Source organism: Ovis canadensis, chromosome X, assembly GCF_042477335.2.
Source record: "Ovis canadensis isolate MfBH-ARS-UI-01 breed Bighorn chromosome X, ARS-UI_OviCan_v2, whole genome shotgun sequence".
Taxonomy (NCBI): domain Eukaryota; kingdom Metazoa; phylum Chordata; class Mammalia; order Artiodactyla; family Bovidae; genus Ovis; species Ovis canadensis.
In genome coordinates, this window is record NC_091727.1 from 86,065,031 (window position 1) to 86,079,968 (window position 14,938).

General features: G+C 47.8%; 1 protein-coding gene across 1 annotated transcript; it reads right to left on the minus strand.

Annotated features, from left to right (window-relative positions):
- Positions 1-6,412: 6,412 nt before the first annotated feature.
- On the minus strand, positions 6,413-10,976 carry GPR50 (G protein-coupled receptor 50). The gene is made up of 2 exons (XM_070289632.1): positions 10,790-10,976; positions 6,413-7,953 (listed from the first exon to the last, which is right to left on the minus strand). The coding sequence occupies exons 1-2, from the start codon at positions 10,974-10,976 to the stop codon at positions 6,413-6,415; spliced, it is 1,728 nt and encodes a 575-aa protein (XP_070145733.1).
- Positions 10,977-14,938: the final 3,962 nt, after the last annotated feature.

Genomic DNA, 14,938 nt, shown 5'->3' on the forward strand with positions numbered 1-14,938 from the left:
TGAGGTGAATTGGGGGGAGAATGGATACATGTATATTTATGACAGTCTCTGCTTTTCACCTGAAACTATCACAATGTTATTAATCGGCTTTACCCCAATACTGGATTCCCTAGTGGCTCAGACAGTAAAGAATCTGCCTGCAGTGCAAGAGACCTAGGTTCGATTCCTAGGTCAGGAAGATTTCCTAGAGAAGGGAATGTCCACTCACTTCAGTACCCTTGCCTGGAACATTCTATGGACAGAAGAGCCTGGCAGGCTTCAGTCCATGGGGTCTCAAAGAGTCAGACATGACTGAGCAGCTAACACTATACAAAATAAAAAGTAAAAAAATAAAGTTCTGAAAATGCTGAATGTTGGCAAGAATACAGAGCATATTGAAATTAATGCATGGCTAGTGAAAATACAAGCTGTTTCAACCACTTTGGAAAACTATTTGACAGTGCTTACTAAAACTAATGGAGAAGGAAATGGCAACCCATTCCAGTACTATTGCCTGGAAAATCCCATGGAGAGAGGAGCCTGGTAGGCTACAGTCCATGGGGTCGCAGAGTTGGACACGACTGAGTGACTTCACTTTCTTTTCACTTTTCACTAAAACTAAATACATATATACTCACAACTCAGTTATTTCAATCCTAGGTATATTTCCAAGAGCAATGAGTTCATATATGTACTACAAGAATGTTCATTAACAACTTTCTTCATAATAGCTACAAACTAGAATATACTCCAAATGTCCATCTATAGTAGAATTGATAAGAAGTTATTATACTCAATATAACAGAATTCTACACAGTGATAAAATGGATGGACTGCTTCTACCCAAAGTGATAAGAGTAAACCTCACAGACAAAATGGTAAGCAAAAGAAGCCAGATACAAGAGAGTATATTCCATATACCTCCATTGAAATAAAATATAAGAACCAGCAAAATTAAGCTGGCATAATGGAACATTCTAAGTGCTGGAGATGTTTTATATCTTGATGTGTGTGGTGGTTACATAGATGTGTACATATGTAAACATTCATTGAGCTTTACACTGAAGATTTATGTACTTCACTATAGGTAAAATTATAATTAAATTGACATGCACAAAAATCTATATAGAAGCATTTTTCATAGTAGTCCCAAGTCATAAACAACCCAAAAGTCCATCAATAATACAGTCAATCAGTAACTTATAGTATATTCATACTGTTCAGTTCAGTTCAGTCGCTCAGATATGTCCGACTCTTTACGACCCTGTGGACTGCAGCACACCAGGCTTCCCTGTCCATCACCAACTCTCGGAGCTTGCTCAAATTCACGTCCATCGAGTCAGTTTTGCCATCCAACTAACTCATCCTCTTTTGTCCCCTTCTCCTCCTGCCTTCAATCTTTCCCAGCATCAGGGTATTTTCTAATGAGTCAGTTCTTCGTATCAAGTGGCCAAAGTATTGGAGCTTCAGCTTCAGCATCAGTCCTTCCAATGAATATTTAATATTGATTTCTTTTAGGATTGACTGGTTTGATCTCCATACAGTCTGAGGGGCTCTCAAGAGTTTTAGAGCACTACATAAATATGGAAAATCACCCCAAACTACTGATACAAAAACATGAAGGAATCTCAAAGACATAATTAATTGAGCAAAAGAAGCCAGACTAACGAATTAACATTTCCACTAGTCAATGTATTTCCAAAAGAATTAAAATCAGATGCTCAAATACTTGTAAATCAATGTTCATAACAGCCAAAAAAGTGTAAATAGCCCAAATGTCCATCAATGAATGAGTAGACTAACATAATATGATGTACTCAGTCATAAAAATAATGATGTACTAACACCTGCTACAACATGGATGAACCCTGAAAACATTATGTTCAGTGAAAGAAATCAAACACAAAAGGAGAAATATTAATAATATATGATTCTATTTATATTAATATCAGGTACCTAGAATAGGCAAATCCATAGAGACAGAAAGAATTAACAGTAGATTTTAATTTCTTGGGCTGCAAATCACTGCAGTGACTGCAATCATGAAATTAAGATGCTTGCTCCTTGGAAGAGAAGTTGACCAACCTAGCCAACATATTAAAAAGCAGAGACATCATTTTGCTGACAAAGGTCCATATAGTCAAGGCTATGGTCTTTCTAGTAGTCATGTATGGATGTGAGAGCTGGCCCATAAAGAAAGTTGAGTGCCAAAGAATTTGTGCTTTCAGACTGTGGTGCTAGAGAAGACTCTTGAGAGTCCCTTGGACTGCAAGGAGATCAAACCAGTCCATCCTAAAGGAAATCAGTCCTGAATATTCATTGGAAGGACTGAGGCTGAAGCTCCAATACTTTGGCCACCTGATGCAAGAAAAAAAAACCAACTTACTGTAAAAGACCCCTATGCTGGGAAAGACTGAGGGCAGGAGGAGGAGGTGGACAAAGGATGAGAAGGTTGAATGGCATCCCTGACTTAATGGTCATGAGTTTGAGCACGCTTCAGGAGATAGTGAAGGACAGGGAAGCCTGGTGTGCTGCCAGTCCATGGGGATCACAGAGAGTCGGACATGACTTAGCAACTGAACAACAACAGCAATTTAACGGCTACAGAGTTTATGTTTGGGGTGATGAAGAAGTTCTGGAAATGAACAGTGGTGATGATTGCACAACACTGTGAATGTATTTAATGCCACTGAACTGCACGCTTAAAATGGCTAAAATGGTAAATCTTTTTAAATTTCTATTTTTGTTGAAGGATAATTGCTTTACAGAATTTTGTTGTTTTCTGTCAAACCCCAACAAGAATTAGCCATAGATATACATATATCCCCTCCCTTTTGACCCTCCCTCCCAAATTTTATGTTGTAAATATTTTATCACTATTTAAAAAAAGAAACTGGACAAAAATGCATGGTGCATGTTTCCATTTATATGAAGCTCTGCTGCTGCTGCTGCTAAGTCACTTCAGTCGTGTCCGACTCTGTACGACCCCATAGACGGCAGCCCACCAGACTCCCCCGTCCCTGGGGCTCTCCAGGCAAGAACACTGGAGTGGGTTGCCATTTCCCTCTCCAGTGCATGAAAGTGAAAAGTGAAAGTGAAGTTGCTGAGTCGTGTCCGACTCTTCATGACCCCATGGACTGCAGCCTACCAGGCTCCTCCGTCCATGGGATTCTCCAGGCAAGAATACTGGAGTGGGGTGCCATTGCCTTCTCCAATGAAGCTCTAGAACAGGCAAAATTAATGTTTGGTGATAGAGGTCAGGATAGTGTTTGCCTTTGGTTGGAGTAATGACTAGAAGGATGTAAAAGGAAGCCTTCTGGAGGGTCAGAGTGGTCATTACACGGATGTATACCTATGTAAAAGCATTGCTAAATTTTCGCTTTACAGTACATACATTATATATTCATTTAAAAAGAAAATCAAGAGGAGTAGAAATTGGGGAAAGCAGTCATTTAAAATTTACTTCCATTTCTTTATCCCTTGTTCCTGGAGACAGGCTCACCTGGAGGCAGATTCTCTCTTTGGGGAAGTTAGTAAGTTTGGCCCTTCCATTACCGCTTGTTGAAAACCAGAAGCTTTGCATTGTCCTGGGGACAGCTACAAAACACTTAAACCTGATCACAGAGATTCAGTGTCTTGCCTTGGCCACTCATGGTGGGCATGGCTAGTTAGAGATATGTTTACAAGGCTTCTTGACTTTGGGAGTGGAGAGGGACAGAATAAGAGAAAGGGGAGCAGAGAAAAATTTTTCTTGGCTATGTATAAACTGGAGGCACCATACTTCAACTGATGCTTGTTCCCATGGGAGTAGATTATGGGGGTGGAGGTGGGGAGGCAGGAATGACGAACACATCTTGCTGGTTAGCAAAGTGGCTGAAGTGGCTGCTTTCATGAGACTTTGTGAGAGACACTCTGGACATAAGTAGTGTTGCCAGGCACCTCAGGGCAGAGTGTGAAACAAGGTTGTAAAAATATGCCAGTAGTTTTTTTTTTTCACCTCTCCTGTCACCTCTCAGAATCCTGCACCCAGTTGGGAGCATCGTGACCCAGCACCCTTGGTTTGAACACTTGCAATATTACCTAAAGCAAGCTCCCTGAGTTACAGCAGACAGGGAGAATGAAAAAAACATGGGGCGGAGGGGGTGGGGCGCGGTGAGAGACTGCAGAGCAATTTGTGAGCACTCAAGTAAGCATCCTTTTTGCATATCCGGGGATACTTAGGAATGTTGATGCAGAATTGGCCTGAGGTACAGCAGTCACTCTGTTGGGGCTTGAACCCCTGTAATTTGGGCATCAAACATGAAGATGACCTCAGTTTATACTTGCAGTCTGGTTAAACCTGGATGGAACAACTACATAGGTATGCATAACTCTGTGAGTCTATGTATATGTGCATATTTTAATGTACATGTTCTTAACCAAATTGATATCCTACCATATATTACTTTGAATCCATCTTTATTTTTATAGAGTCATTTGTTTGAGGCATTACCTGAAGGTAATTAGAGATTCTTTTGAGGCTATGTTCCTGAAGCCAAGGAGGCTTGCCCCATGGCTGGGATCTTGTCACCTAACTTCCACCCATCCTTCTGTCCCTCACCCCTGTGCCTGCCCCCATTGGATCATGACCTCTGTTATTTGGTCCCAGCAGTCTGTGGAGTTGTGACATAATTTAGGCCCCACTCTACTCCTTCCATGAGGGTAAAAGAGGACCTATTTTCAGAAGCCTTGACAGGCAGGGTCCAGGAGTCCCAGAGCAGGCAGGTCATGTTGTCCATTGTCACCACATCAGTGAGAAGAACACACCACACCCAGGGAGCCCTCCTCTGCCCCACCACACCCGGACCAGCTCATTAAGCCACACAGCTGTGGAGAGAGGGGTCATGTGATTCACCCTGGGGTATAACAGGGAGACTGCTTGCATCCAAGTCTCTTGGTCCCCCCAAGGGGGACACTTTTCCACCTACCTCTTAGCCCTCCCCATAAGTAACTCTGGTGGGAGAAGCAACTTTATCCACAAATCACACACCAAGGACACAAAAATGCTTTTATTTAATTGCTAGCACAAATACAGAATTGAATTAAGGCAGTATAATACATTTCCATTATCCTTACAAACGTCTGTACAATAAACTTTGCTTTAAGTGCTGATTTGAATCAATAATTGAGATTTTTATTAAACAATGTTTTCTTAAATTCTAGAGAAAAAAATCATTCCCTGGGCTGCCAACAACTTAATGCTGTGGATCACAGAACCTCCACCAAGGTGGTGAGCTTGGCTGATGTTGGCAAGCATTCCTCCCCATGTCCCTCCACACTCCCCACCACAGCGAGGAGGCTCAGAGGGACAGGGCAGGAAAGAAAGGCTTTTAGAGAGGCACTCGTTTACAAGTTCAAGCAATACTCCATTCACTTCTGGCTACCAGTTATTACCTCAAATTCCCTTTTAAATGAAAAAGAAAGGTGTAAAACTGACTACATAAAAAATCAAGCTGTGTAAAAAAAATCTCTAAGATAAAGAGGAGTTGTGAATTATAATATTAAAAGCATGACATAAATGATCTTAGCAATGATAAATTTGGACCTGGGGAAAAACTAGTTATGGATGGATTTGTTTTTCTGGAACTAAGTGAAAGAAAATCCTGGCAAATATTGAAAAAAGGTAAGCAACTACAAATAATGTAAAAACATCTCATCATTTACATTCGTGTTTGACTATAAAAATCAGCACCAACATTTGAATTTTCACAAAATAGAAATGATTCGGTGCAGCCACATCCTTCCTTTTGCCATTTGATCTCATAGGCATGAATATTTCTTTTAGTAAGATCTTATTAAGTGTGTTCTTCAGATATGGGTCATAGTTTGTTGCTGGAACTTAGAAAAACTTTTTCAAGTACTTGTACTTTATCATAACTGCCTTTCGGACTGCCATTAAAAGTACAGTAAAGAGTTACACACTTAAACACATAAAGCTTGAAGGAAGGCTTTAACATAGCGCACCTTTACCACTGAGCATGCGCTCCTCCCCCATCCCTGGAGGAATGGGAGAAGAAAGCAGAAACAAGGAGGAGGAAATGAGAGGGGAGAATGGGTTACACAGGCGTGGGGAAAAATCATAGCCTACAAGTTCAAGGATCACTGTGGGTTCACAGTTAATTCCAGGAGGAAAGGGAAGCTCAAAACAACAGAAGTCAAATGTGAGGGAAATTTGGTATCTCTAATAGCAAGCGCACACACTCACGCTTTTTCAGAGTACATAATGTAAAGGAGGAGTATGCCTGAAAAGGTGGGTGAAGCTTCTACCATGTCTGTGAGTCCATGCCCACGCACATCTGTCTGTGGGCAGATTCACTAAGCTATCTCAGTGTGCATTACATATGCTAGGCAAACTTAAAAGTGGACCATTGCTTGGCCACTCCAAGAGCATTTTTTACACAGCCATTTCATCAGAATCAGCATCAACATCAATAAGCACAATCTCATGGTAATCAGTGGTGACCACAGTGGGGTTAACAGTGGCAGCAGCGGCAGCGGTAGGGTCCAGCAAGCTAGCAACAGAGTTGGAGGAGTCACTGGTAGGGCTGGAGGTAGGGTCAGAGAGGTCAAAGATGTTACACTCTAAGTGGCAGGAGGCTGCAAGCTCAGAATGGCTGGCGATGACAGGCTTAGAGTGGCTGGTGGTGATGGGCTCGAGATAGTCAAGAGTGGTGGGCTCAGAGTGAATGGTAGCATGCTGGGTGTAGCCAGTGGTGGGTTTAGGGAAGCTGGCGGCAGGGCTGATGGCAGTCTTGGAGGGACCAGTGATAGGCTTGGGGTGGCTGGAGGAAGGCTTGAAATAGACAGAGTCAGCCTTGAAATAGACAGAGGAAGGCTTGAAATGGACAGAGGCGGGTTTGGGATAGACAGTGGCAGACTTGGACTGGCCCGAGGCAGACTTAGGGTGAGCAGAGGCAGATTTGCAGCGGGCAGAGACAGACCTGGAATGGCCAGAGGCTGGTTTAGGGTGGCCAGAGACACACTCAGGTTGGCCAGCTGCACCATGACCAGGTAGAGGAACATTCCGGACGCTCATCGGTATTTCCTCCACAGCAGGACAGGCATGGGCATGGTCTTGTTCATGGGCTTGTGTGCGGGCACGGGCACGGGCACGGGTGTGGGCTTGGGCCTCCTGCATCTCACGGACATCAGTGAGGAGGCCAGAGAGGAACAGGACAGGATGCCGCATCGCATGGAAGATGGTCCAGTATTCTCTTCGGAAATTCTCATTGAGGACACCATATATCACCGCGTTGAGGCAGCTGTTGAAGTAGGCTATAAAGTAGGCTGCAAGATAAACCCAGTTGGGGATCTTGCCTGCCATCTCCTTCGGATTGACAGCCACCAGAACAGTGAGCGCATTGATAGGGCACCAGCACACTGCAAAGAGGAGGAAGATCACAAACATGGTTAGAAAATTTCGAACCTCAGCAAGCTGGTTGTCCGGGTTCTGTCCAGCAGGGTCACGGGCTGCCAGCACTTTGGTCCAGATCTTCACGTAGCAGAAACCCACTATGAGCAGAGGAAGGACAAAGTGGATGCAGACGATGGTCACAGCAAAGGCAGGGTTGTTCACATAGTTAAAGATGCAGGTGTAGGTGCGAGGATCATACTCGATGGTGCCAATGTACATGTTGGGTAGGACAGCCAGAACGGTCATGATCCAGGTGACAGCCAGATAAATGCAGGTATTGCGCACACTAAAGATGCGCTCATACTGGAGGCTGTGGCAGATGTAGCAGTAACGGTTGATGGCGATGGCCATGATGTTGAAGATAGAACCGACCACACTCAAGCCTGTGATGAACCCCACCATCTGGCACTGTAACTTGCTGAGATCCCAGCCGCCGATGGCCATGGCATGTAGCATCAGAGGATAGGGGTAGATGGCCACCAGCATATCAGCCACAGAGAGGCTAACCACGAAGACGTTGCCTGAAAAATATACAGGGGTGGGGGGGGGGGAGGAGGAAAGACAGAGAGGAATAAATGGTTAAGTTTCAGAAATCTACAAATATAAAGCTGGAGGGAAAGGCCAGCTGGAGTAAGTGACTATTTAGAATTCTTTCAAAGAAATACAGTCGTGTTTTTATTTTTAGTTACAAGCATGTCCCAAGTGGTTTTGATGCACAAGCAGGTTCAAGCTCCTGTCCTTTCACCAAGTTGTTGTTTTTTTTGTTTTGTTTTGTTTTGTTTTGTTTTTCCTTTCAGAAAATGTCATCGCTGCTTTGGGAAAGAAGTGAAGTTACCACAGAACAAGCGTGTTGGGGGGACCACACTCCCCCACACACGGACAGACCCGCGGACACTATTTTAAACAAAAACAAAATGTAAACTTTTGGCGAGGGGAGTAGGAAGGGAGCACTGGGTTCTAGATGGAGCTGTCCGTTGAAAACAGGCTGGAGGGTGGGTATGAGGGGGTGCGAGGGAGAGTCTGGAGGACTGTCAAGAAGTCTCAACCTCGCCTACCCCAAAACATAAATTTGCCCCCTGCCTTCTCTAACTTAAACCATTGCATTTACAACAGCAAACGCGCCTAAAGAGAACTGCCTGAGAAACGGCATTAGAGGCCGTCCTTGTCTTAAGCGGTCTTTCCCAGCGGGATCAGACAAGAATCTCAGACCTAACCCTGTAAATACTTACCATTTCCCAGGTAACGTAAGAGTAAAAACTGAGGCGGGTGAGGTAGGAAGGCCCTATAAAATTTTGTCTTGAGAAATAGTGAGCAAGGAGGGGGAAAAAATCAGAAAAATCTCCGCAAGGATCAGCAGAAGAGCCTGCTCCTCGCGGGTCCCGGTGCAGAGCCCCAGCATCAGCACGTTCGCTCCCCTGCACACAGGCTCCAGGCGCCCGGCCCCAGGCTTTACTGAAGCTAAACATGAAATGGGGGAAGGGGAGACATGCCTCCGCTCCTGTTTCGTAGGGCGGCGATAGGAACGCTGTTCGTAAAAGTTGTAAGGTCAAAGTGCAGACACCGATCCCTTTTTCTGGGAACACCTCGTTGCTAATGAGAATTGATTTGGCAAAATACTGCACTTCATCTTGGACTGGGAGAAAATGAGCACTTTTAAAAGGGCAAAGGAACGGCTCCTTTTGACGGCTTCCGCCCGCGCTGCCAAGGCGGGGCCTCAGTGCTTCTACCCAAGAAGTTCTTTCTAGGTTTTTCCCTCAAAGTCATCATATCGGAGAAGAAGAGAAGCAAAGCCTTAAAAATAAAACCACGACAACCAAAACACCTTTATTTCAATTATAGAGAGAAAGGAAGGAGAAGAAGGAAAGAAGAGAAAACGGACTTTGCAGGCGCGTTCCCCTCTGGGGCGCTCCGGCTTTGGGCACCTTCGGACCGCACTGCTGGGGTGCAGGTGAGATGCCAACGGGCCGCCTTGAGCCTCTGGGGGACAGCGGAGAAATCAGACACACCTATCAGAGTTTAAAAGAAAACTTTTCATGACTGTGCTGTTCTGTGCCTCTAGAAACTTTATGGTGTTTGTGATTCCTCGTCCAAGCAAAGTAATCTCCCAGAGATTGGCGCCCTCCTATCCCTGGTACCCCTCCGGCCCGGGTCCCGTCGGTGCCTATCCCCTTCAGATCCCATCCCCTTGCTCCCCTCTGCTCTCGGGCCCCAGCCGGCCAGGATCTAGGCGGCGAAGACCCTGGGCACCGCCCCCTCCCTCCGGAAGCCGGAGCAGGGTGTTTGGGCCCCTTCGCCCCTCCTCCGCCTCCCCCTCCCAAAAGTCCTCTCCGGCCCAACCTGCAAACGCTGCTCGCGGGCCCGCAGTGTCCGCCGCCCCCGCCCCGGACACACAGCGCCCAGCACCCTCCTGCACGGTTTCCATGGCCCGCTCGCAGCCGGCCCCCTCCCCTTGCCACTGGCGAGCCACGAAGGGAATCTAGATCTGCGCTCCGCCCCATCCCAGATCCCCAGGCTTTGCGGTCTCCCTGCGGTCCCCCTTTATGCCGTCTGAGCTCTCCCTCAGCCTTCCAGCGATCCTTATCGGTTCTGCTGTCTTCTGTGCCTCCGGAACCCCGAGTTCCCGAACCTTTCCGCCGCCTCGTCCTGCGACCCCCGACATCTCGCTTACGGACTTTGGGGTCTCTGCCGCAGCCGCTGCCACCGCCTGCTGCGCCCAGCCGCCCGCTCGCCTCTCTCTGTCGTGCGCCCTGGGACGGGCGGACAGAGCTCGGCTCTGGCGGGCTCAGACAGCCCTGATCCACCCGCAGGCTCGAGGGGTCTGCGCTCCGCCGCCCGGGAGCCGCCCTGGAGTGACAGGGCTGAGGCGAGCAGGGTCTCGGCCAGGCTTGGGCTCCACCGCCGCCGCGCCGCGCTCTGGCAAATGCCGCCTCGGCCGCGGAGAACTTAACTTTACCGAAGCGGGTCGCAACCCCGCTGCTCCCTCCGCGTCAGTTCCCCCCGCGCTGCCTCGGCGCGGCCACCTCTGCGGCGTCCGGCTCGGCGTGCTGTCCCCGGGCGGCTGCTGGACTCTCCGCTCGGGTGCCGGCTCCCTCTGCATCAGGTCCCCGACGGGGCAGGGCTCAGCGGTCTGCTGCACACCTCAGGGACCTGAGATTTGCACTTGGACGCCCAGAGCTTCTCCGAATGTCCGCAGCCTGGAGAAGCTCTAAGTTGATGAGACCTCCCCCCTGGCAGAATATCACCACCGCGATTCGCCGGGACATGGGAAGCAGGGCCGCCCACACGTTCCCTATTCCAGGCACCCAAACTAACACCCTAGGGGTTGGAAGTGGCTGCACCGTGGGTAGGGGGTCTTACCAGAATTTCGGAGCTTCTTGTTCTTCGACACAGCCAAAATGACCATAGAGTTGCCGATCAGGTCTACGACGATGGTGATAACCATTGCACAGAACATAAAGACGATTAGAGCCGGTGGGTAGTCCGGTTGTGGCAGTTTGCAGCCAATACAGCCATATGGGGTAGGGACCGCCAGGGTGCGTCCCATGTTGCTGCTGAGGATCGTTAGGTCCTCCCAGCCAGGTCCGGACAGCGAACACCTGTTCTGTTGCTGGGAGCTTCAGGGAAGCTGCCAGCCCTGCGAGAGTCTGAGAGCAAATGACAGCATTCCCGCCCCTCTCCGATGAGCTTTTAAAGCCTCAAGAGGTGGCTAGCTCCACCCCAAACCCCTCCTCCCGACCAATCAGAGCTCCCTGCCCGCCCCCTCTTTGATCTCTAACTGGTTTTGGACAAATCCAACGCGAGGTGTCGTCTTGCTTCCGACTGCCTTGTTTGTGCTTTGGCGCTAGCCGCTCCCCCTCCCACCGCCGTCCCCAGGTACCCTGCATTGTGATCAGCTCGGAATCCACCTCCCCGCACCAGCCACTGCACATCCGTTTCTAGCAAGTTCTCCCTCGCTCTTCATACGCAAACACCCTGGCACAGCCCTGTAGATTGCAGAGCAGGGCAATAGAGTCCCTCTTGGGGTCCAGGGCCAACCCAAGCCAGTCTGAAGCCCCTAACAGAGTGGAGGGGGCAGCCAGTGGCCCCTTGAATCATAGATATTCACCGCTGCAGTGTCCTTGAGAGGTTCCTCCCATCCTATTACTTTTGCCTGTTCAAAGCCTTTTGTACTGTGTGGGAAGCAGAGGACAGCTGCTGCAGGCGGCTTCCATACCCAATCTGCACCCCAGTCTCTACGGAACTTATCCCCACTCCGGTGCCTGGCTGGTTGACTCTCTTAGTGGCAGCAGCGGGTGGCCACTTAGTCCAGTCCCAGACTTGTGTTCTCCTTAAGGAGATGGCCCCTATGCCAGGCTCTGGGAGCAGAGTTTGTACTCTGGGAGTGAGGAGAGGTGGAAGGGAGTCGCTTGCCCTCAACTCTGGGACAAGTGAGAATGTGAGCGCATCCTTTCCCCGCTGCCTGGTACCCTGGAGGCTGCTCTGGGAGAAAGTTAAACAGGGGCGGGGTGGGGGAAAGCCCTTCTCTTGGACTGCTGCTGCTCAAAAAGAAACCCCAGGCTAGCGGCTCCGACTCGCGTTTCCTCTCTAGGTGCCCCGCATGCTTAACCGAGTGGCGCGGAGCGCTTGATGAGCTCCAGGAGCTATGCCAGAGCAGCGGGACAGGCGCGGAGATGCCGGGCTGTGCAACCCAGAAGCCCTCGGCAGAACAGCGGCCCCGCCCCAGGCATAACTCCTCTCGATCCTTTTCCCTTGCGGGGGTCTCATTTCGACCTCAACTGGGTCGGGCCGCCCCCCCCGGCCCCGCGAATCTCCCTTCCCCAGGAGTCACAGTTCCCTGCGGCTCGCCCAGGCTCTCGGAGCTCATAGGCCATTCGAAATCCTAGAGGTTCGGGCTCTATATAGGGGCGAGATTCGGATACTCGGTCCCTCAACGACCTTGGTCTTGGGGGTAGATTTCGTGCCAGCTGCTCAAAGTTACGACTCTGATTGAGAAGTCTCCCAGACAATTTCAGCAAACACCTTGAAACTTGTCCCAGACTTGGCTGCAGTGGGGTAGAGGGGGTTGCACTGTCCCGGAGCGCCACCACCTGGATGGTGGGACGGGGAGGAAGGCTGGGGGGAGGTTTCCGCAGATGGCTTCAACATTCAGGGACCTTTAAGGGAAAGACAGATGCGACGGAAAAAATCAAGATCGCATGCACCTTCTCTAGTTGAGAGGTCCAAACTAGTAATGTGTCCCCTTGTTTGTTTGAACATGAACGCCTCACCCACATTCTGCGCACGCTGAGAAGGGAAACTGCAAGAACAATCTTCCACCCGGAGTCTTTTCTCATTCAGTATCTCACTGCTGCGCGTCGCCTGGAGCCCCGGCCGCGCGCAGTCAGGGCCGAACTCAGCCAGGATTCGAGATAAACGCAGTCCCCCAACAGGCTCCGATGTCTCCCCTAGGCAACCGTAAGCTCCTAAAAAGAGGCCAAAGCCGAAACCTCGTCTGCACCGTGAAGTCGTTCTTTCACATCTGGCTGCTGATGCAGGTTCCCCAAGGGTTTAGATCCTCTTACTTGTAGCAAAGAATGGTTTTTAATTCAAGTAAATAAAAATTTGAATGAAAAAAGAAACCAGCATTCTAATGACTTAAGGTACTGGAGCGTTCCCTACCCTACCCATTGCCCCCCTCAAAAGAAAACTTGTAAAGGGAGCTGGCAAACTGCTATCCAGTGCACTGTCCTGAGATCAGATGGCCCAGAGCTAGTGGAGGCCCAGGACACTGGGGATTCTAGATGGACTGTGGCCTAGACTTCCTTGGGACTGAGAAATGAGCAGGACAGAGGGTCACCTGATCCCTGGCCCCTGTCCCTGTTCCAACACGGCTTGATCATAACCTCATGGGGCTTGGATGTTTCCATACCAGACAAGTGGACGAGGCAACGATTTTCATTTGGCTAATTTTCTTATCTTTATGAATTATCTTAACAAAAAATTCTGAAAATGGTCCCCATCCTAAGAAAAACAGATGGATATCGAATCCGTTATGTGGATACCTATGAAGAAGAAAGCCAGTCAGGTTCTGAAAAGGTAGGACAAGCTCCATGTGCAATTATATTGAAACAGTTAAGGGGAGAGATTTTTACTGGGTAGAGGGCAGTGTATATGGTTTATTTAAGCTTCCAAAAGATTTTGAATTGTGTCTTTCTAAAAGACCTGCTAGGAAGTGCTAATAACTGAAGATGGAGAGAAACACTTTACTGGGGATTTGCAAGCAGTTAGGATATAGATTCAAAACAGAGCAGAATTTGGACGTTCCCTGGGGATCCCAGGAAAACCTTACAAACCTATATGGAGGTTGGGAAACTTCAAGAAAACACAACAGATAGCAGACAGAGAATTGTATGGAGAGTTTGCTGTCTGGAACCCAGCGGGGTCCCAAGGTGATCCTTTCCCTTAGGCCACTTATTATGAGATTAGGGAGAGTACACAGTCTCCCAAAGGACCCCCAACACTGAAAGCTCAGACATCCCAATCAGAGGTGGTGCCAAGGGGCATTCTGTATGGAAGGTAGATATTAAAAGATTTTCCCCCTCTTCTTGTTGATACAGAAATCTTTCATCTCAGCCCCCACATTTCTCATCTTGTTTAAGGTGTTTTATTGAAGTACACTTAGTTTACAAGATTGTGTTAGTTCCAGGTATACAGCAAAATGATTCAGTGATTCATAAGTGTTCTTTTTTAGATTCTTTTCCATTAAAGGTCATTACAGGATACTGAGTATAGTTTCCTGTGCTATACAGTACGTCCTTGTTGTTTATCTATTTTATAGATAGTAGTGTGTATATATTAGTCCCAAACTTATAATTTATCTCCCCTCCCCCAAAATTTCTCATCTTTTTAAAACTGAAGATCAGGGTGGAACTGGCAGTCAGGATGGCAGCTGGCAACTTGGCATTCTCTTTAAAAAGTGAGTGAGGGCAAGCGAATGATTTTTTTTTTCCTGCACACACAATGATAGTGCCACATTTTCAGATCTCTTATTATGGAGGCAATGGCAGAAGGTTACCTTTCATCATACTTCTAGGCTCTCTGTTCACCCTCCAGTACTATAATGATACCTCGCTTGTAATTAGTGCCTTGTAAGTTAAAATAAGCACTTTATACCTTTCAAAATCCCATCAGGTATATATTCTCACAGCAATGCCATTTAACAGGTGGGGAAACTGAGACACCGAGAGGAGAAAGGACTTCCCCAAAGCCATGCCAACGTCAGTGGAGGACCCCAGGCTTAAACACAGGCCCAATATCCTCTCAGCCCAGGGCCTTTCTCCCACAATCCAACTTCATAAGATAGTGTTTTGCTCTGAGACTTAATAGAGTGGGTTCTGTGTTCTCCTTTTTGTTGTTCTATTTTTTGTTTGATTATTTTTATCGAGATATATTCATATACCATATGCAAATTTTTCAAGTGCACAGTTGAGTGTGTTTTCTGTACAGTCCCTAAGGTGTGTAACCATC

Coding starts and splice junctions, on each gene's coding strand:
- GPR50 (XM_070289632.1), bottom strand. CDS start 10,976: ATGGGACGCACCCTGGCGGTCCCTACCCCATATGGCTGTATTGGCTGC. Junction 7,954..10,789: donor CAAGAAGCTCCGAAATTCTG/GTAAGACCCCCT, acceptor TATATTTTTCAG/GCAACGTCTTCGTGGTTAGC.